The 24,462-nt window shown below is 35.0% G+C and overlaps 1 protein-coding gene across 2 annotated transcripts in view; it reads right to left on the reverse strand.

Annotated features, from left to right (window-relative positions):
- The window catches only part of LOC128675225 (SH2 domain-containing protein 4A-like), a 40,149-nt gene that overhangs the window by 2,801 nt on the left and 12,886 nt on the right, over positions 1 to 24,462 (reverse strand). For both annotated transcript variants that reach the window (XM_053754496.1, XM_053754497.1), the window contains exons 3-10: positions 9,399 to 9,513; positions 6,730 to 6,846; positions 4,410 to 4,583; positions 3,764 to 3,985; positions 2,766 to 2,943; positions 2,207 to 2,320; positions 976 to 1,083; positions 523 to 720 (exon numbers count right to left, since the gene is read on the reverse strand). In XM_053754496.1, coding sequence (XP_053610471.1) covers positions 523 to 720; positions 976 to 1,083; positions 2,207 to 2,320; positions 2,766 to 2,943; positions 3,764 to 3,985; positions 4,410 to 4,583; positions 6,730 to 6,846; positions 9,399 to 9,503 — 1,216 coding nt within the window. In that variant the 5' untranslated portion in view covers positions 9,504 to 9,513. The remainder of the gene's footprint in view (positions 1 to 522; positions 721 to 975; positions 1,084 to 2,206; positions 2,321 to 2,765; positions 2,944 to 3,763; positions 3,986 to 4,409; positions 4,584 to 6,729; positions 6,847 to 9,398; positions 9,514 to 24,462) is intronic.

Genomic DNA, 24,462 nt, shown 5'->3' on the forward strand with positions numbered 1-24,462 from the left:
TTACTTAGTAGGTAGTACGGAGTACCATTCCATGGCGCTAACAAAAATAATGGATAACTATGATCAATATCAATCAATATACCTAAGTATATGATGTATCTTTCGAGATACAATATTTTTTGGGCTTATGACGACGAAATGTCCTGTAACGACCTCCGCCGCATGTCGGTGTGCTATCTGGAGGTCCTGGGGTCGATTCCCAGCGCAGGCAAATGAGATCACAAATAAGTTGTGTTGTGCCCCTGTCTGTGTTTTTGTCCATCGGACCCGTGATACAAGCTTAGTGCTTAGTGTGGGTCATTGAGTGTTAGGTATCCATTTATTAGTAACTAGCTTTTACCCGCGTCTTCGTCCGCGTGAATTTCCCATGGTAAATGGAATTAAAAGTAGTCTATATCCTTCTCCGTATTCATGTCTAAGAAGATAGATAATGCGCGAAGAGGAAACAAACAGACTACCTTTCGCATTTATAATATTAGTTAGAAAAGAATGTTGTCATTTAATGAGTAACACGAGCATCACCTAGAGAGTTGTGCATAATCTGTTGTTCGCCGAGCAAGCGGTAGCCGGCGGGCAGCGCCTCCACCAGGAAGTGCAGGCAGCGCGCGCGCGCGCGCAGCGAGATCGCGTACCCGCGCGCGCGCCGCGACAGCCGCACCAGGTAGCTGCCCGCCGCCTGCGACCGCAGCAGCTGCTCCGCCTCCGACCGGCTCAGGAGCCCTGGAAACCGTTATAATTCCTAGCTTCACCCCGGGACTTCACTCCCGTGGGAATTTCGAGATAAAAAGTACCATGTGTTGTTCCAGGTTATATTCGACCCGTGTATCAAATTTCTTTTGCATAAAATTTTATTTTACGCTTTAAGAGCATGAAGTGTACCATTACATTACATTAGGGATTAACGATTGTAAATTGTACACCGAGAAAAGAAAGCAACAAATAAATATAAATTAAGTAATATTATGTAAGTAATACCATGAAACCATTCTACAGGTTTATTGTGTTCATCCAAGCCGACCCCTCGCTTGAGCTCCTGTGTCCTGAACCACTCCAAAACTGCTTCTTCGCTCAGTGGCTTGCCGGCTGGAAATTATCAAGTCATTGATTATGTCAGCCACTAAATGGTCTGTTATGTCTGTGTCAGCACTCCTTCTGAAGACAAATCACAAAGTCAAACACCTTTCTTATTTATTAATTTAATTTTATTGACAATCATATTTATGAGAAACTTATCAAACCACAAATCACTCGATTGCTACCTATTTTCAAGAAAGTTGTGTCTATCTACGTAATAACCACAAACCACACAGCCATAAAGATAACTAAGATAGTTGAGATAGAGAGACCTGGGGTCCCACCATCAACTATTACAAAACGATTCAATTGTAGGGCAGTTCAGTTTAGGAACCTAAAATGAATCGCGTTATTTGGTACCACCAACTAATCTTAACAAAGTCGCATTTGAATCGTAAGGAGTGAATGAAATCAATTTAAAAAAAAAATTGTTTCTGAATCGTAAACCCTAGTGACAGTAGCCAAATGTAAGAAAGAGATAAGGCTATATGATGTCGATATATTTTATCTCGTTTCAAGAGTTGCGTTCCGATATCAAATTCTTACCATTTTGGGCAAACAATACGCACCTTTTTGTTACTTAAAATTAAAATGTATTGTTATTATCTTGCTTTTACATAATACAAAACACAATAAAATAAAATATTTAAATTGAAATAAATGCAATATAATATTGATACAGACTAAAAATTTGTCGGTCATAACATCTAAACACAAAATTAGGAACTATCAATAACAGATAGACTACATCGTTGTTTTTAGCGACAGTAGCGCCACGTTTGTGGTGTTCTTTCGTGGAAACCTATCTGAAATAGTAACTTTTTTGAATCGCCAATTGTGACAACTAAGCGATCCAGTTTACGTTCTCAATGCACATCATGGTAAAGAATTGTATGCAAAATGAGTGAATGAAATCGAATTGGCGTATTGTTTTGGTAACACTACCTATAATGGATCGATATATCATCGTGATGGTACGAATTAGCGATGCAGATCCGTTTAGGTCCTGAACTGTACTGCATTAAGAGATGATGGTAAGCCCCCTAAAAGAAGAAGCATGAAAGCGGGCCCTGGGCTCTGATTCTTATCGAATGAGAAGATGCTCAATTGGGAGAGAAAGAGAGAGAGACACCTTGTGGCTGTTCAGGCGGAGTGTACTCCCTCAGATCAGCGCTGCGCCGGTGGACTTCTCTAGCTTCACGCGCGATGGCTCTCATCGCTGCTTCTGCTTCTTTTGCCTTGCGCTCTGTAGGTCGGAAAATAAGTTAATAAGTTTTCTCAAAAACGTCATATTATCATGAATATAACAACGCAATGTGACGCGTTGGAAGCTAAAGCTTTTAGTAAAATTAATAAAGATCACGTCTTTCATATTTTGTGACAACTCTGACTGCTTTGTCAACGCTGGCTGCTTCGCCTTTAGCGAGGCCGTCGAACAACTGTATGAATCTCATACTAAATTTAGGTTGTTTTGTTTATAATCTGCTAAACAAACAAAATGAAATAAAACATTAACCCTGTTCTTTATAAAAAAAAAGTTAAAATATACTTTGTATGTTTTGTCATTATCACACTTTATAAAATTTGGCATTGACAGAACGAAACAAAACTTTAGCTTAAACTATGTTTTATCTTTTTTATAAATAAGAACAACAGTGTAAATCATGAAAATTACAAGCAATAGTCCCTACCTTGTTCCCGCCAGGCGCGGTCGTCGTCTTGCGCGTGCAGCTGCGCGTCGCGGAGCGTGCGCGCGCGCCGCGCCCGCAGCCCGCGCAGCAGCTCGCCCGCGCGCGCCGCCGCCACGCGCCGCTCCCACGCCGCCACGCGGTTGCTGACACCGTCCCCGTTGCTTGGGATACCTAACTCCTGCAAATTATACATACCCTATTGATTTAACTGCAACTAAATTGTCTCTAAGGGGAAAGTGAATCGCTGTGAAATAATTCAACTTATTGACATTAACTAGCCTGCTCTCAACCATACAACAGTCCGGCGCAAACCCATATGTTAATTGGGTTTGCTTCCCGACTTTTTGGGAAGAAACGGTGGGCAAATACCCATCTCTGCTCCCAACCTATCGCCAGTTAACTGTAAGAGATCCCTACATGGGATAAATTCACTGTTGTACATATGTCTTTATTGTATTCATGTTAATTTATGTAGTACTGCTTATTTTCATACAGTTCAGATTCCAAGAAATTAATACACACAAATGTGGTGGATAGGCGATAGGTATAGGCATAGGCATGATAATTGGAAAACATTAACATAAGTTGTTCTTAAAATTAAAAAAATAAAAACATTTGGGTTATACTTTTTATTAGAAGCCTGTTGATAGAAGCTATATCTGATTTGTTCTATTAAAAGAGCAATATTTGTAAAATTATAGAAACAGAGTTGAGCATAACGAAAAAATATGTTTCTTGGCATTATTATTGCAAAGAAAATTGTTACTAAATATCATTATTAGTTTCATTATTTCCACTAGGCGTGTACTGAAAAGACGTAGCGTAGCGTATTGAAAAGACTCAGATACAGACTTAGTTACCTATTACTGTTACAGTTGTAGTTGTTGAATTACTATTATATTGTTATGTTTGTGGTATATTATTATAATTATATAGCAAAGAAAAAGCAAAGTAGAACAGATTGATATTTCTGAAAAAAGAAAATACGTAAAATCTACCTGCAAGACATCTCTCTTCCCTTCAATAAAGTTGAAATGCAAAGTGTTCTTATTCATGTCCAACTTCAGGTTATCATTGCAGTAGACCTCCGTCTCTTTCTTCTCCGAGATCTCCACTTCTGGTTCCAAGACTTCGATCCTCTGCCGAAGGTCGTCCACTGTGCAGTAAATTTCCAGAGTATCTTCTAAAGGGTCTATTGTCTTCGGGGACAGATCAAACTTCTGAAAGAAAGTTTTTGATGTTAGTTTCTTATTTTTAAACGTACCGCCAAATTGCATTCATGCATGTGTCTATTTATCCTACAGATATCTAAAAACGCATTTTATAAGTAGGTAGAGTGAAGTAGCGCGTGTCTACAGTACCTTCTAGCTGTGAAAAATCTAACTTAAGTCAACGGGATCAAAAGATATGACCATTTTTCATCAGCCCAATTTTGCATACATAGGGTATATTGTGTACCGTTGTATTCAGCTAAATAAATAAATAGAGCATCGTCACCTCTCTATGAGCCAATGCTTGACTGTTAGATACTGGTTCATTGTACCATTAAGATCACCTAATGTACTTTTACTAAGTATTTTATGTAATAAAGTTTAAGTAAAAATAAATATTTAAAAAACTCTATGCGAGAGGTCCTCTACTGACTTGTTCCAAGCTATCCAGAGGCTTGTAGTCGATGAGCTGTGTGAGTTCTTTCTCTACTGACTTCCTCAGTTGGTGCGCCTCCTCCCTCGCCTGCGCCAGCGCACGCTGCCTCGTCTCCTCGGCCAGGATGCTCTCGATGGACTTGTCGTCTGGATGTTCACCCATCACCCACACCTTGAAGTAACAAGCCAAGAAAACATACTTAATTGTGTGTTTGGGAACTAAAATAAATTAGAAATTGTCTAGTTGTGACTACGGGAACATTTCTAATGACGCAATTAGTTGTGCATACTATGTTGATACAAAGAGAAAAGGTGATTCTAAAAACGATGGAGATCATCGACGCAAAGAAGAAGTGAAATTATTTATTTATAACGTTTAGTAGTATTTTGAGTAGAAGGTTGTCGAAACGTGAAGTTAGAGACGTTACAGACTCTACAAAAATAACTATATCTCTTTCTGATTCAGACATGTATTTAAGACACGTTTTACAGAGTGTTGGAGCAAGGATTTTCTTTTCTTCTGTCCTTTTTCCACAAATAAGATTGATAAATCGAAAATATATCTGGTCCTTCCTTCAAATAGTTAATAACCTAAGTGTAGTGTAAATGATTTATGATAGATGATCAATTTCTTATATATAAACTAACGCTAAAAAGGCAGATTCATTCAATCGTATATGTCGGAAGTGGTAATGACCTGCAAAATCCCAGTGACAGCGGTCGCAAGGTCGACATGAGGTTGAACAATGAAAACAAAGCCTTCGCTTCAGTGTCACTGGCTGGCTACAAGTCAATTGTTGTCATTAAAAAGCTATAACATCCGCCCTGGCGATGGCGCACTGGTTTATAACATTCGCACAGTTACCAATGATAATCATTGCACTAAATTAAACGTGTCACATGAGTTTATATAGGTACCAATCTAACTCAGGTATGCTTAGTAGTTTTTCAAGGTGGTCTATGAGAAAGTTTTGATGGAAACAAAGTTTTCCTTCACCGGAAGCAGTTACAAGTAATCGTAAAAATCATGTCAGATGCCTTAAGATCAGATGACTTGAAAATCTGATGCCAGTGTTAGCAATAATACATTCGGAAATAAAGAAGATTACAGTAAATTATCTAATTCTTGACTGAAGCTATTTCTTCAGTTAATCTATGCTAAACTGTTTTTGATCTGTGCGTCAGTAAATAATTAAATAAATATATTAGGACAAATCACACAGTTGAACTAGCCCCAAAGTAAGTTCGAGACTTGTGTTATGCGATACTAACTCAACGATACTATATTTTTATAACAAATACATATATAGATAAACATCCAAGACCCGGGCTAATCAGAAAAAGATCATTTTCCATCATGACCCGACCGGGGATCGAACCCGGGACCTCTCGGTTCACAAGCAAGCACTGTACCACTGCGCCACCGAGGTCGTCAAACTCATTATGAATAATTATTTAAGCACATTTAAATGAAAGTATTCGTACGTATGTACTTGATTATCTAATATGATCTGGATTTATCCCCGCAGATTCGTATTTGTGGTTACACTGGTGTGAATAAATAAATATTTGAGATAATCTATTCGGAAGTGTGTAATATGTGTGCAATTGTCTCTCTTTTAAAAGTATTTTTTATTTTCGGTAATAGTAAACCTTAACAAATAAAAATAAGGATAAATCTAACGATGCATTGTGCACGGGAATCACGCATACATATCCGCTACTTGAATCAAATCCGAGGACAATATTTGATTACTTAACTGTTAGTCTGTTACATGTGTAAATTATCATGGCATCGATAATATTTGCAGTAGGTAGAAGGCAGTACTTTAACAAGTAGCACTGTCAAAGTACACACGACTGACCCACTTGTATCACGACTCGACCGTCAACTTACAAAAGCTTCCAATGCCATATACCTACATTGAACCATCTATTCTGTACATAATAATATGAATACATTCAATGATGTACAATTGTACAAGTTATAAAAGATATTACGTTTTATTATTGTCGTTAAATCAGTCGTTTAAACAATGGGTGTGGCGGAAAAGATAGGCTTTAGCTATATAAGAAATTAATTCTACTTACTTGTACTATGACGGTATGACAAACATGTTGAATATTCTATGATGTTAGTTAATCTTATTGTGTCGCATTATGTCTGATGTTGAATCCCACGCCTGCTGCTGCGTGTTTTCGTGAATTTACAATGTATGAAGACAAGACCTCGTGTTGCGACGAATTATTTCTTTTCCATTACTATGAACTATAATGAATATTAAATTGTGCGGTAATTTAGAAGCTAAATGACTTACCCACGGCTCCCCATCTTCCCCCTTCATGAACTGCACCTGTTTCTTGCCATTCTTCTGGAACTTCTGCCGGTCGTCGTCTTTGCTGACCTTCTGGTCCCAGGCTTGCCAACGCCGGACCTGAAAAAATATTTTTTTTTTTTGTAAATTTCTTATTACACTTTGCAGAAGAGAATCATTTCTGACAAAACAATATGTAATCAATCGGTTGTTGGGTGTCAATATTTGGAATATCAGCAAAATTAAATTAAAAAGTTTATTATGGAAATTCCATATACCTTCCCAGGTACTTTTTAGTCACAATATATTGATTCCTAAAGCTAAAACATCTGGCATTTCAAAATAACTATTGAGGAGAAAGGTTGAAAGAAACTCTGACAGTTTTTGTCCCTATTCATGAAAGAACTCACTCCAACTACTGAATATCTTTCGCAGCATAGGAGTCGTATTTCTAACAATCAAGTGCTTCAGTGGACATTATACACAAATATAGTAAGTACTTATGCTACCCATGGGATTTGAAGTTACGATATTCATTTTGATCAAAAAGTCAACGCCTAGAATAGCGGAAATAATGAGTTCCAATTTCATTATATGTTTTTATGAGCCAGAAAAACCAAATGCCTATAGGCTATCACCTGAATGAAGATTCAACGCAGTACATGAAGTCGGAACAGATCGATACTAATAAACGTAGAAAACACATGTGTGAAATGACTTAATGACATGCAAAGAATACAAAAGGCGGTTATGACGCATGACTAAGAAAGGAAAGGAAGAGCGATAGAATGCAATTAAGCCGTATTTGTTGAACCAATGCAGGTTACGCGATAAGGAAGCGTGCATTCAACCGCATCAATGTGCAGAGACATAATAGGCAGTAAAAAGATTAAAAATAACTAAGGAGTGGTCTAACTTTGTACTGGTAAAGGAAAACGTCTTTTATGCTTCGTTGTAAGTATAAGGAAATCTGTAAACACAATGGATGACTACTATGAAAATTAAAAAGTTTTCAAGGACATTTTTAATTGTCACATTTTAGGGGCATGAAATATAAAAATACTTATTATTGTTCAAAATAAAATATATGTTATGTGTAAGAAAGAAACTAAAAGTTTCATGATAAACCGATAATAACTTTGCATTTGAAATGAAAGATCGAGTGTTCTAACCAATGATTCATCACTGGATTAAAATTCACATGATAATAATTGCACTTTATTAATATTTAACAGAAATAAAATCCATTAAAAACTATCTAATGACAAATAGGCACCTCTAAAACCTCGCGCAAAAATCTCGTCCAACTATCCAACTAGAATTTTCGAAACATTGCCATTGGCCTTGCAACCTTCAACGACGTCTTTGAAGGAAGTAGTAATCGCACGCTTGCCGAATTGATTTGATTGCAAATCTGCCAAATTTTTTCTTCCGGTGGGTTACTTTAAAAGTTTAACTTTTAGATATAATAACGTTCCCTATATTCACCTTGCCATTGTTTATTTATTAATGTTTGTTGAATTCAAATTAACATTTGACGACCTCCGTGGCCTAATGGTCGGCCATCAATGGCCATATTGACCCGGGTCTTAAATGGTTATCAATATGGCTGGCTATATATGTTATAGAATATAGTATATGTTATAGAATATAGTATCATCATACGATAAATACGTTGCGTACTGAACAAAACAATGAAAGAGACGACAAATTGATCTCGTTTAAATCTTAGACGAATTTCTGAATTCTGTGGTTTAGGTAAATAGAAGTCGTGTAATATTAGAAAGGATAATGGAATTAAGGTATGACAGGTATTTTTCTTACCAGTTGTGTAAGAAAAATACATTATGTGCCGACCCCATTAAAATAGGACTAAGTAAGCAAAAAGCAGGAGATTGGTAAGTATGTGGTAATTTTGTTCAATTATAATTCTATTGCTATAAAAGCTATGAACACAGAAATTGTAACTACCTATTAATAGCATAACATACTGGTATTTTCCTGAATATATACATTGAATTGACTCGATATCTAAAAACAATTCAACGTTTCAGAAATCGATATAAATTCATGTTTACGGAAGTAATGTTGTACAAACACAACACAATGAAATGCTCGTTTTTAAATTGCAAAATAATTTACGCTAATTTTGTTTAGCCCAAAATAAATGTAATCGAACTCAATTATTCGTGAAATGAGCTGAAACCGTGAAATTGTTATAGCAGCGTGTATTTATAGAAAAAATAGTTACCTACCTTACCAAATGTTTAAGTTTAACAATATCGCGGACATTGATTTTCTTTTTAGGATTTTTATTTTTAAGGTTCGTACAAACATTAAAAAACTGGTTCCCTTATATATAGGATCACTCGTGCGTCTATCTGTCCGTCTGTCTGTCATCCGAATCTGCTAAACACAGATGTGCATATAGTTTTTGCTATTATTAAGTAGTAAATTCATTTAACTTGTTTAGAACGAATTGATGAGATATCATAAACAATTTAGCTGATATGAGGCACTCTTTCAGTCTTGGCCTAATTCCTACTCAATTAAAAAATCTATGAGGAAAATAGCAATTTTCAGGATTTGCGATTTTAAAGACACACAAAAAGACAGCTGTTTCACCGGCACGAGGCAAACTTGTATTAATTCAAGAAGAATCAGGTACCCACCTGTTCTTCCCTCATCTTGCAGAAGAGAGTCTGCTTTTGGGTCTCGTCCAACTCGGCCAGGATCTCCGGGTCCACCCACATGTCCCGCAGGATCTGCTGCAACATCGTGACGGCCCTGGAAAGAGGGATTTAAATTTTAACTACTTTTGATACTGAGGAGTATTAAATTACTTATTGTCATATGCCTTTATAAACCTTGAATACTCTTTGACACAACTGATCTTAGTGTTAGGAATAACATGTTACATGGAGCTACATATAGTCGTACTGTCTTTCATATCGAGTATGTTATTGCTAACACTGGTGTAAGATTTTATTAAAGACATGACTACCTATACCTACCGATATTTAATGGCATACGCAGTAGTCGCATTATAATAAATCGATAAAAATTATTATTAATCGCAGCAGATTTTGATGTCAAAATCGGAGCTGATCTAATAAATGATACAATTGGGTTTTGTTCATATAATTCGACTCCACATAAGCCATTATCTCATGTTACATCACCATCCATAGGTGAAATAAAAACAGAATCATTGTTTGGACACCCCTACTAGTTGGAAACCTTTTTGTCCAAGAGACTCAAAAATTAAATTATTTCCACAATCACCTAAATAAAACCATCTCTTTAGCTTCTTTGCTAATACCGCTGCTGTACTGAACCATACATATCCTCTATAAACTCAAACTTCGTTTCTCTATTTCAGTTCCACATTTGTTTATAACGCTTAAATGTAACAATAAAGTTAAATAAATAAATAAAACTGATACTACTCTAATTAAACCTAATGATCCATAACATGTCTTTGCGCGTACGCACGTAAGGTCAACAAGTAAAGCTATTGCAGGAAACCGGAGTGGAATGCAACATACAATTATAACATCATGATGGCCACAGCTATGTATGCGGAATTAACAATAAAGTTACTCCGTATTTGACAACTTTCGCTGTCAATGCGCAGGTTTCCTATAAAGATGTAATTTGCATTGGTGTAATCACAGAACGAAATGTTGGCATACTGGTGGTGGCTTTTAAAACCGTCATCATCGGCAGTGACGCTTCGAATGCGGAGTCAACGTAAAAATTGTGAAGACTTGAATGATCGGCCTGACGGCCACCCTCTTTGGCGATACTGTTCTTGCCTATGTCTTTTTTATATATTATATAGTACGAGAGATTTTAGTCATCTATAGTTATATAATGTCCATCCATATAAAATTCAGCTCAAAGACTAGTATAAAATGAACAAAGTGACTAAACCCTAGAGAGTTTGTAAATAACCCAGCCCAGACGGTCCCATTTTAACATCATTCCGAGAACGATGGACAGACAGACACACACGCGCTATGAATCCGGCGACAAAGCTGCGAGTCATACATTATTCATGCAACATGCACTTATGCTGCGTACTGAATAGAAAATGTTTTTATTTTTTATTACTGGCAGGCTAATAAATGATTATTCTTGTAGCTGGCAGCTAATAGAATACGTATCCAAATCGAAATGTAAAATTCAAGATTGAATTTAAATGATCGATCGAAGAGCACTGATAACTAGTAAAATCAAATAAAGAATTATTCAAAAGAGGTACTAGATGAATTATTTAAGGGATAAGAAATGGTGAGCCAGAAGACTGTTCGTAAATGCTTGGTACTTAATTGAAAATGAGGATAGATGGATATATAATTTCAGTTTACATTTACTGCTAAGTCACAGGGTTCTTACACTTTTTAAGCATGGACGTTTCATCATCTTGCTAATTTTGGAAGAAGATTTGCATAGAGAATTGGAAGACGAATATAACACTCAAATCTTATACTCAATATTCTTGTTTATTATTTTAAAAAACACTCAAGTCAGAATAGGAATATTTACTTGGTAGATCAAAAACAAATTTTACGCTCTTTCATGTTTCATAGACTAAACAATCAAGAGTGTTGATTTGCAGAGTATGTGGGTTCATAGTAATTCTATCAAAGTTCACCTCGATTGGTGATGAATCATTGTTGGAATTCGTTACGTTGCAAGTGATGTGGGATGCACATTGCAACATGAGCTTCCGTTGCAATATGGCGGCTGCTTGATAGCAATGGAGTTTTAAAAGCTTATTGGCTTATTAAAATAGATCAAATCTATTTTAAAATTAGTAATAAATCAAACATATCGTAAACAGTTTTTATATTTTCTGCAGCAAATTGAATAGCACACAATAACTTAAATAATAATAAGAAGTATGTTATGATTATTAAATCATAATTTTTTCACGCATTTCGAAGAGTTAAATAACAATTCATAGACAATTTATTTTCTTTTTTTCCCATATACCCATTCTCAGTTTAGTCATGTGTCATGTACCTATTTGCGAAATCGGCTTGGAATTACAATTATTATGGGAGAGACTGGGTCCAAATAGCATTCCCCTGTCAACTAAGCAGTACAGCCGTCGACATTTTGCAGTTCACCTTCACTTTTGAAGGAGTGCAACGAGCACCGGTGGTGTTGCAACCGAATCAAGTCACGACCATGCTTTGTCGGCTAGACTCAGCTGTTGTAGATCTATAGTTCTACGATTCTATAAATGTAACTGTGTCCTGTTTATTTCAGTAGTAAATTAGTAATTTATGCTAGATACAGTATACAGTTAACGACCTCGGTGGCGCAGTGGTAAAGTGTTTGCCACTGAACCGAGAAGTCCCGGGTTCGATCCCCGGTCGGGTCATGATGGAAAATGATCTTTTGTTTTTAATTGTTCCGGGTCTTGGATGTTTATCTATATATGTATTTGTTATAAAATATAGTATCCGTTGTTAATAGTAATTATTATAAGTATTTGTTATAAAGTATAGTAAACTCGTCTTATAGTAAAAGTCTCGAACTTACTTTGGGGCTAGCTCAATCTGTGTGTGTAGCCCCAAAGTAAATTGTGTTATGGGATACTAACTCAACGATACTATATTTTTTAACAAATACATATACAGATAAACATCCAAAACCCGGGACAATCTGAAAAAGATCATTTTCCATCATGACCCGACCGGGGTTCGAACCCGGGACCACTCGGTTCAATGGCAAGAACTTTACCACTGCGCCACCGAGGTCGTAATTATTATAACAACTATTCGTTGGGTGTTACAATAGAAAAAGTGTGCTTAAATGTATTCTAGACCTGGATTGCTATAAACTGTACGTAGTAAAACTTTCTGTGATAATATTCCACGAAGGAATTACTATCAATTAGCTCAAAAGCAGACTCTACACCATCACTTAAGGACGTAGCGTTATTAAATAGACCATTAGGTATATCAGTAATTATTGACTGTATTCTTACCAACGTCAAGGTCATTTTAATCGACTATATTCTTCTTACAGGAACTGTATTTTTTCCGGGATGAAAGGTATTCTATGTCCTTCTCCTCACTCTAGAGTATACATGATATATGCATAATGTTAAGAAGACTGACTGATAAAGCTTAATGAGGTAAGAAACAAAGTATATTGTGGTTAAGAATCATTAAGATAGGATTAATCCATTTTAAGCACTTGGGTGACATCATCTGGTTAAATTGATTCGACTTTCTTGGTAACTTCTTTCACCCTGGCATCAATTCACCTGAGTGAACATTTGAGGTGTTTTCCATAAGTGGATTCACAAAAATTCCACTATATTCACCCAGGTGTTTACCCAGGTGCATGAAGCGGAACACTACGGCAATAAGCATAATATATAATAATTACGGTAATACAATATAATAGATTTATTGTGTACATACATTGTTATATTACTGATAAAAAAATTTACATAAATTTATATTTAAAAAATGGTAAGCCCTTCTGGCACAATAGGGACCAACACTGTTTGAATGAGTTTCTTTCGGCATTTCTTCTCAGCAGTGGTCGTTCCGAAATGCTAGTAGTTTGTAGCTTTGGTAAACATCATTCAATTTAGAATATGACGTGAAAAAGTGCCTGTGAAGGCCTAATTTCTGAATAAATGATTTGATTTTGATTTTGATTTAGAGAATACAATAGTTTTCCCAATTTATATTTTTAAACCAAATTATATTTATTTTTTATTCTAATTGTATACGCAATAGTTTTTATCAATAACATGAGTACCGTTCAACCAGTATTGTGTTTTGTGTTAATGTAACACTATGCGTGCTGAATCCGTTAGTTTACTGAATGATGGGTGACCGGCGTGCTCGTTACATGCATTATCTGTGTTATGTAGGTGCAGGTGCATCTGTACCGTAGATAAAGAAAACTATATAGACATAAAAGAGAAAAAATATGCGAGGTGAAACGGGACGGAGTGATCTAATGTTTCGGTACCAGTTTAAAATCGGCGCTGTGGCTTCCATTTACTTATGGCAAAAATTTGAGCTGGGATCCATTTTGGAATTGATCTCATTCGTTTATAAACAAATGTAATGACTGTAATTTTTGTATAAAGGAATAAAGTATTTATTTCTTTCTCTATCTTTTGTCCCTCATTATTGTGCCGGCTTTTATAAAGGCAACCGCCCGCTGCCTGTCAGTTAGGAGTATTCAAAATTGAAAATTAAAAAAAAAACTCTGCAATTCTCCCTCGATTTGATCTCGTGTCTTTCAACATATTTCCTTATATCTCACCTTTTGACCGGGTCACAATAAAATACATATTACATAAACATTTTATGTAAATTCGATTGTAAAATCTGTTAAGTCGGTTACATATAAACGTGGCTAGAATATACCTAATATATATAGGTAGGTAAGTATAACAAACAAAATCCGATTCTCAAATTGTTTTATTCATTCATTTTATAGACTTTTGGTTCGAAATATGAAATTGAAAATAGAACACTTGAAAAAAAGCAAAGTTAAACTGGAGATTTGCAAAAAAAAAAGCTACTAGAAGGGTTGAACCCGCATTTATTACCAGCCAGATACAAACCCATTCTTATTTTTAAACAAAGGACTCAGATATCATGACAGTAGCGGGATGTCACTTCCACTACCATTCGAAAATCGAAAGTGGGTCAGAGACAAAAGACCAAACAAATTGCCTGTTTTGCTTTGCTCATTGTCAGTGCGTAAGTTAACATACTTTTTGATTCCGTTTTTTATTTAGTTTTTACTTTACTCAAGGATCTCATAAAAATTTTAGCTATTACCTGTAGCAGCTCTACCCGTGGAAGCCTATGTTTGACCTCGGATCATTAACTATATTTATTCCAAATTTCATTTCAATCGGCCTTGAGGTTTAGCAATGAAAGTGTAAGATAGACTTATTATAGATAGACTTTCGCATTTATAATATTAGTGTTTAGTTCTATCTAGGATTCTGAAAGATAAGATCATGGCTTACATTTCTTAATTTATTTACATTTTCTGTTCTATTTTTCTGCGTTAGAGTCTTCAAATGCTTCCTTTTAATGATCGATATTATCATGCGTCGCATCTACAAGTTCTTTTTTCATTGCTACTGCGTTTTTAGAACTTTCATCACTGGATTTTTATCCACAAAATCGCCAATGTGCGCTGGTTGACCTTTATAGCAAAATAATGATGTATTTCGACTATTCACCTTTTGGTATTCCAAGATCAGCTTGACATTAGGCCTGAATCATGATCATGACATGACCTATTTCTTTAGGAATCAAATCAGATAAAAGGAAATTTCAACACGTCTCATCGAAACAACTGAAGATCCAAAAAGCATGCAAAAACATTCTTTGCTCAACTTCTATCATTCTGGATTCAGGTAAAGTGATCGACGCGATCGCGGAGATATTTTATTTATAAAAAATCTCAATTGAATGATATTGTAATTTGTTTTCAATAATATCTTCCTGACGGAGTCAACTAGACTGTGTTTAGTTAAGAAAACATCCAACACAAGTGTTGACAAGTTAAAAAACTAACTCTTCCATAAATACTGCACGTACCTACATTAGGCTTGCCATGCGAGTTTTTTGTTCAAAACCGGCGTATTGCATGCCAACGAACTTTGGTATTATCCCTTGCTAACTGATGAAGTATAAACGTGAACATGATTGCAGACAGACTGACAATATTGTTATTACTAAACGTGTCACGTTCCATACCACCCACTCAGTATGTTATTGGAAACAGGAATGAGTCTTTATCAGTATTATTGTTAAAGCCTTAATCATAACGAATCTCTTTCTGTAAGCAGTTGACGGATTCAAATATGATGATTAATTTACACTTCCACACTATGATATTTAAAGACTATTACTTAAAGAGTGGGTTATGTGAGTGAGCAATAACTCCGCCTCTGCTCCATATGTACCTAATCTCTAGTCTTTGTGTACCTAATGTGTTTATGAGCAATGAAGTTCATTTATTATTATTATTATTGCATCGGTACTTTTCTCAAATCCGTTTAGAATTTGGTAACTAAGTTTTTTGTGGGGCCAAAGCCAACACAAAAAGGCTATATTTATATTAAAATTAAAAAGCTAAAAATTTCCGGACAACACAACAACTTTCTGGAGAAGGATGTCAGTAGGTGGGTGCATTTCAAGTACCTATTTGAAGATATGTATGAAGAGATTGCGGTATGACGCCTGTCGTGGAGATGACTATTGGTATCGTTTTGACTGTGCTAACACGCCACTGAGTCTTAATTTCTATAGATAGGTGTATATATTTAGATATTTTTTCTGAGTTAGTACTTTCAAGGTTGTGGGTGTTACAGACTGCTCTACATCAACTAAATAAACGGTTTTATTATTTTTATGCAATATTGTGATTATTATTATAAAGAGGACTTATTTGATTGGGTTCCCTGTATATGAGTTCGAAGCTTCATACGGCGATTTTCATTATACCTACCGAACACCTTTTTCGCTAATTTTATAGCATGTTTTGTAATAACGATAACCTTACTTTGTCAACGCGATGTTATCTTAGTTCGATGAATTTAGTGCTAGTAAACCTTACAGTGCTGCTTCAGAAGTCCGGTGATTACTAGTTCTAAATAGAAATGTACTTGACGGATAGATAAAGTATGGAGAAACATGGAAGCCCTTACAAAGGAATATTAAGGAGTAGGAAAGCGGCGAAAGCTGTAGAATCGGAAGCCAACATCTTCTTTAGGTCGATAAGCCAGTGAAGTAAGTAGTAAGTATCTAATATATTAAACTTTTTTTTGTATCATACAATTTGACATACGAGTTTTTGGCTCAACCACAGCGAGTTTGCTTCCGCGGCTTTAGATTACAAAAATAACAGCAAGAGTAATTAAGTTTTGTAATAGTAACAGTAATCGCTATGTTAAGCCGTGCTAATGCAATGTTTATTTACCTTAATGTAACATTATAATTACACATTGCCAGTAAAACTCATTAAATTAAAGCATTAAAGCATTGATCTTCTAAAGTTAAATTGAGTAAGGAATTTTCTTCAATTTCATTGTGAAAACACTGGCCACATTTGTATTGTTATTCTAAAATATTTTTTGAATTTAGAAATCTGAAATCATTGCGATAATCATTCTTCTGGTAAATACAAAGAAACAGACATAAAAGAGCACGTTTTTAAAAAAAAATTTGGTCGACGTTTATGTCTCCTAACTTTGTCTTTGTGGAACTATTGTTTTTTCAATTACATGTACCTAAAAAAACCTTATTAAATAAATTAAATTAATAAGTACCCAAAACCTACATATTTTATTGATGATGAAACAAAATCCATATTTAGACCATCACAGACACTTTTTCAGGTCAAATTTCCTAAATATTCATTCATGATCAGGATTCTCAAAACTACAAACTACTAATGATCAGGATTCTCAAAGCTACACATTCTAAAACTACTAGTATTTTTGAATGACTACAACTGGGAAGAAACGCCAATTGAGAACTTCCACAGTCGTCGCAACTGTTTCATTTCCACCATAAAATTACCACTGAAACAGCTACTTATAATATCATGAACCGTGCACTAAGTTTAGCGTTTAGCACACCATTTCACACCTGCCTGTCCGTCCAGTATTAGTTTTTTTGTAACAAATTCTTACCCCACTAATTGGCCAATACTTGCAAACTCTGCTATGATAGGCTGTCGGTTAACGTGGAATTTTCAACGTCCTGCGTTGTAAAATGCAGTAGCCTTAACAAGCGGCGTGTGGCTTCCGCCCTAAAATTTATATATCCAATCCATCCATATTTATTTAGTCACACACTGAACTTTTTCCTAATGTGTGCAGTGAGCCAGAATTATGTACAGTCAACAGCACGTCAACCAACCCAAATTCATTGCAAATTCGCCACTATTATCGCGGCATAATTAAAATGTAAAAGAAATATATTATTATCAATGCGAAAGTCTGTCTTTCACGCTTTCTCGGCTTTACGACTGGGCCGATTTTGACTAAATTTCGAATATTTATAGTCAATGACCTAAGGTCAAATATAGGCTACCGCGAGCGAACTTACGGACAACCACTAGTGTACATAAAATTAACTTACAAAGATAGGAAATAGAGCGATACAATTTATGTATTGCTGTAAGATATAAATAAATATTAATTAGAACGGTCGACTCGACAAAGAAGAAGAATATTAAGTTTAGTTGTAGGATATATATAGATGATTCTCCATAAAGCAACTTGTGACTCAATGGAACTTAAATTGGACCTCATTACAGCTCTTGCATAGCGTTTTCTAAAAAAAAAATAAGAAACTCGTCTAGGGGCAACGAGTGGAAATCTCTAGTCCTCCTTAGGCACACAATTTCTAAACTATTAGTGTCTAAACTGGGTGTAGATCCCGCTAACGTGAAGTCATAATTGTACCTCAACTGTTATTCAATAGTCGTACTTATTCACATACAATACGAACTATTATTGAAAGGTCGAAATTGTTTTGAAAGAACGTTAGCAGAAGAGTACTGTGAACAACTTTCCAGATATAGTAATTAGAAGTTTTTTCTTCATACTTGCAATTGCAGAAGATGCAATGAGAAAATTTCATAAATCTTTGATTTTACAGCTGTGTCTAGCTGTAATTTTATGACCTGGCCTGATGCCAACCCGTGGGGAAACAAGCATACAGTTACTTATTGGTAAGCAAACACCGCAGCTTATGGACACCCGCAACCCGATACGAGACTCTCCAAAGAACAAAAGCATCACGGAAGTACCAGTTAGTTCATATATATCAGTTATTTGTGGTCTCCAAATTGTCTAGAGATTGATCCTCTCTTTCAAAATTTATTTTCACATGGCCCTTCCATGTGACTGGTGGTCTCAGGGTCTTGAGGTTTTCGGGGACTGAATTAGCCCTTTTAATGTTTGCACAAGAACAGAATAACTATATAATAAACCCACACCTCACCCACATTTTGTGAATCTCCTTCGTTTACATTATAATTACAATATTATATCTTTTTTTATCTATCTTCCCAGCATTTTTCTCGTCACCAGTTTGGAAAGTACTTTTTCAATCTCAATATAACATTTTTTTCTAAATTTATTTTCATCTATAGGTAGTAATACAGAGTACAGTATAAATAATATCATAGTGTCTCCAAAAACATCCTACGGCGATTTCATCGCACGATCAACACCTGACATGATGTAGCAAAAGATAATGTCGAGAACAATGGAACAACCACTACTACTGGTTACTTTTACTTATGATCTGGCCTCACAGCTAACGAACGTGGGTAGAGCATTATGGAGATAACTTCGTGAATACGTTTAATGAATTAAATACTTTTAATGGCTGTCAATAGTAGTAGAGGTATGTTTGTTGCTTTCATTGGCACTTACTGAAAAATGTTCTTTTCTCTCTGCATCACCTGACCAGAAAATGGTATTCTACTTTGTGTACATTTATACGGTTCCTGAGAGAATATTCATATTCATATTATTTATTCGCCAACAAAGTTACAATGAGCTTATAACTTAGTCACAAACGGTACTTGGGTCAATAGTGTTACAGAAATCTATTTGAATATAAGTAACTGTTTCTTATGTATGTTTCGAAGCATCAAAAAGTAAGTATACACAAAATATTGTGGCAATTGATTAGTGGAGTATACATTTCGCTTGTAAAGACTCAGATTCATTATCTCATGGAAAATGATCATCTTATGCATCTGTGGATCAAGATCAAAAGTTTAGAAACAGACTCGGCGGCGTGCTACTATATGTTTATTACATAAGTTATGTATATAATATGTATAATAAATAACATGGACAAACCTGTAAGTCTTTTCCTTTGGAAAAATTAACTTGTGACATTGAGTTAACCTCATAAAGACGGAAGAATTATTTATCACCACAGAACAGAAGTACTGTATAGAAGAGACATATCTTGATCAACCTTCTTTTGTGAGCAAATTAGTCTGTCAACTAAATAGGTAAGGAATTAGTAACATCGTAATATTTTCTGTAGTTCCTTTATATGGTATAACCACAAAATTTGTTAGACTTAATGGCGATTCCAGACTAGTTCATAAATGTAAAACTGAACAAATGTAACACTGCCCGATAGATAAAGAAAATGCTTGGCCTATTTAGCCAATTATTCATGAGAATTGACTTATTTCCTTTTTGTGTGAGACTGTGATAATCCCTTCCAATTTAAAATCATGTGCTGAAAAAACCTTCATAAAACAAAAATGTTTATCGTTAATCGCTCACAGTCTGAAAAATGAAGACGAACTAAAAGTATATCAAGGTAGGTACTAAATAAAAATAAAATAAAATTTATTAGGACAAATTACACAGATTGAGCTAGCCCCAAAGTAAGTTCTAGACTTGTGTTATGGGACACTAACTCAACGATACTATATTTTATAACATATAATAATATAATAACATAACAGATAAACATCCAAAATCCGAGCCAATCAGAAAAAGATCATTTTCCATCATGACCCGACCGGGGATCGAACCCGGGACCTCTCGGTTCAGAGGCAAGTACTTTACCACTGCGCCACCGAGGTCGTCAAACTTACTTCAAGTACTTAATAATTAATCTCTTTTTTTTTTGTTCAATCCCAAGGAATATTATAAAAGAGAAAGTAGTTTGTTCGTTTCTTACCTCTTCACGCCACTAATCTTCTTGAAATTTCAATGCATGGAGATAGAGAGTGCAATGGCAAACCACTCCATTAATATTGCCAAGAAAGTTAGGAGTGTTTCATTCCACTTAAAGACCACGACCTTAATGAGTGAACTAGAAGAAGGACTTTTAATTCCGGGATAAGGTACTTACATTTCCCGTGGAAAATTTACATTTTCTCGGGCGGAACGCGGATGAAGCCGCGGGTAACAGCTAGTCTCTGATAAAAAAAAGTTGATGTTTATACCTACCTGTGTGCTCTAAGGCCCTGCAACGCACGATCGGTTCTACCTTCGATCAAATCTCGGTCAGTTTTCAAGGTTCCCATTATGTTTCCACTACTTTATGGCGCAGCATATTGTTAATACTATATTACGGAAGTGTGCGCCATGAAATTGATTGTATTTTGAACCTTATGGCTTTTATATAATGTATATAATAATAGATGTCGGAACTAAAAAGCAATAGTAAAGTCATTATGACGTTGAATAAATAAAGATATTAAATACATTTTATGAAGAATATAATATAATTAAAAATGCTAAACATGGTCATAGTCTAAACATACAACAAATAATTGAAAAATAAACATAGAAATCTCAAATCAAATGGAACAATTCAAATGTCGCAAGAAAGACAATGAAAATTTCCAATAAAGTTACAATCAACAATTCATGAATACACAATGACAAATAAAACATTGGGCAAACGCATCCGAATTCCCAAAAAGCAAACAATATCTGCAGCTAATCGGTCCAAATCCCTAATTGATTGAATGAATGAGTGAATGAGTCAGAGAAGACAATGAATGATTTGGAAAATTAGGAGATTCGCCGATCGAGGTCGCGGCGGAGCGAATTGATTCTCGCTTTTTGTTGCCGAAATCTGCCCTTGGCTGTGTACTACTTTGATATAATTTCACACTACCTATATTTCTAGATAGTTTTTAGCAAATTCTATCAAACTAGCATTGAGCCAGAGCTTTCTTCCGTGGATAAATGCGAATAAAATCTACCCTGTGTTACCCAGAAATAACGTAGCTCTCTAGTGAATGAATTTTGGAAAAGTTCATTCGATTAGTTCCAATGATTAATCCCTATATAAAACTTATAAACATTTATTTATAATATTAGTATAGGAGTGTCAATTAGGGAAGATTATATCATATAATTATTTTATTGATCTTGAACTTGATCCTGTTAGAAAGCATCCTAAATACTATTTCATTTTATTCATCGAGACATGATAGTGCTTATCATTACCAGAATCGATCCTGAAAAGCTGATCGGAGACGGTAATAACGGGGTAATAACTTTTATTTATACACAGTTTATAACATAAAAGCCTATGACCGGGCTCGTTACCGACCGGGTTCATAACCACTCGGGTAGAAAACAGAGGTACCAAAAGTATTCATTGTGAAGACAGAGTTGATGAAGAATGAATGACATCAGGATCGGTTTATTTTTATGGCAACTATGAATGCAGCTTTCTGTACCTTTAGCCATTGAGATGATGGTAATATAATTTAGGACAACTCAAGAAATTACACATAATGATAGTAGGTATAGATATCTAATTATCTGAAAGTTATGAGTTCTAAATATTTACAAAAACATTTACCAGCCAACATACAAAAGATTTCTCTTATATAATGAAATCTTTCGGTTAGAAGCTGTAAGAAAGTTGGGTGACAATTACTTATCGACATTACTAGGCAATATTCGAGAACTCTCGCTTTCGACATCGGTGAAAACAATACTTCTGCAACGCTGTTATGTCTGTGCACTCATTAGAGAATCGGTCTGTTAAAATTTTGAAAACGATTGCCATGTCGAGCCAATTTATTCAAAATCAGTCCAGGGGATTCTCTAATCCGCTGGACTGACAACAACAACCAGATGTTATTAGTATGTATATTTAGAAATAACACACTCGAAAACAAGAAGAAGTAGGTATATAAGTACGTGTCATCTTCATGAAAAAAAAAGTGTAGAATAGGTAGGTTTTTACTATATTATTTCAATTTATTAAAGATCATTAAACGATATTATATCGAAAATTTGTACCTATGTCTGGATAACTTTTAAAATAACGTGCATTTCGTCACAAAGAAGGACATGAATAATCAATAAATAAATGATTTGATAATAATTCAAGTCAGCAAAGTTTACAATTTATCAAAAAACAACAAATATCGATAAAAAAAAGTGACATTAGTTTATTTGGGTGACAGATAAGAGTCTAAACAATGTTTATATGAAAATAATGAGGCTGTAATTTGTTTTTAATTCCTAAATAGCCTAACCTATATCTTAAGGTTAATCGTAATGGTGACTAATCTTAATCTTATCGCCCACTCTCTACGTATATTTGATATATTGTTTTGTACAAAAAACCTGAAAATTTGAGAATTATCACAATTTGACGTTGCACATTTTATTTTTAACTTGCAATGTACGTACTTATAATGTATGTATGTTTGTACGTGTGGAATTTCTAACTCAACTTTGAAACAGATATCTTGAATTGAAATTGTTTCACGTTAATTTAGATGAAAATGCATTATGACATGCATGACATGCATGCCATAATGCATTTTCATGCGGCTCCCGACGAAGGAACTCCTCAGACGTTTACTGCACGGACATAAATTTTTGGAACATTACCTTTTTCAGATTGACCTGGGTCTTGGAAGTTTATGTATACATGTGTAATTATATAATTACATAATATAAAACAAAATCGCTGCGCGCTGTTTGTCTGTACCTGTGTATGCTTAGATCTTTAAAACTACACAACGAATTTTTTTTAATAGATGAGAAGGATTTATTGTGGTTTTGCCCGAGTTAGAATGTTATAAAATATAGTATACTTGGGTGAGTATCCCATAACACAAGTCTGAAACTTTCTTTGAGGTCAACTCAATCTGTGTGATTTGCCCTTCATTCATTTATATCAAATATAAGTATAATGCAGTAGAGGTAATTGGATAATAACTCAGCTTTCACTGGCAGCGAGCAATATGTACATGCGGTCTGCGTAATGTGTGCAGCTTAGCGAGCGTCGCAGGTTCGTTTCTGTCATGTCGTTTGAACTAACCCGCCCAGGCTTCGCTCGGGTAAAGTCTTAACAAAAAGTAGCCAATAAAACGCTGATAATTAATTTATAAAGTTCAGTTTATTAGTGATTTTTCTAGTAGCACGATACAGACAGAGCAGCGCGGGAAGAGAGACGCAGAAGGCGGGGAAAACAAGTCTTGACGTTTGATTATCTATTGTCAGAATTGGGTGCGTTCTATATTTCAACAGTAGCCAATGTTATTTAAGATATGTCTGTCTCTGTGCCCAATTTCAACAAAATCGGCCCAGTAGTTTTTAAGTTGATAGATTACAAACAAAAATACAAATCTTTTATATTTATAATATTAGTATTCATAGTACGTATCTCATTATTTAAAAATGGTACATCTCAATATACTCGCATAATATCTTCATGTGGAAATTATTTAAAAGCTGAGATTTAGCATTTAGAATGTCCTAAACGCTGGTAACTATATTAAAATAAAGAACCGAGTTTGAGATAAATTCCTTTGTTATATTGAGAACATATTCCGTGACAAGATCGACAAGATAAATAATGTGACATTTGAGCTTACGTCACATTATTATCGGCCAGTTAAATTGATATAACAAACCTCAACACTTCACATGTTTTAAGATAAAATAATCCATGGAATAAGTAAGAAAATATATATATATATCACAGTAAGATGTTATAGTTTCAATTAATAATTGTAATTTTTATGGGTGTTATTTAAACGATCGACAAAAGTTACTGTAATGAAAAAAAATCTTCTTTGTAACACAAATGTGACAGTGTAGAAAAAAAATATTCTGTGTGAAAAATAAAATAGTGTGATAAGTGTCCGCCCGCATTTTTCAAAACAAATAACTGTGCACTGACTGACAAGTCG

The sequence above is a fragment of the Plodia interpunctella genome, chromosome 14 (assembly GCF_027563975.2).
Source record: "Plodia interpunctella isolate USDA-ARS_2022_Savannah chromosome 14, ilPloInte3.2, whole genome shotgun sequence".
NCBI lineage: Eukaryota > Metazoa > Arthropoda > Insecta > Lepidoptera > Pyralidae > Plodia > Plodia interpunctella.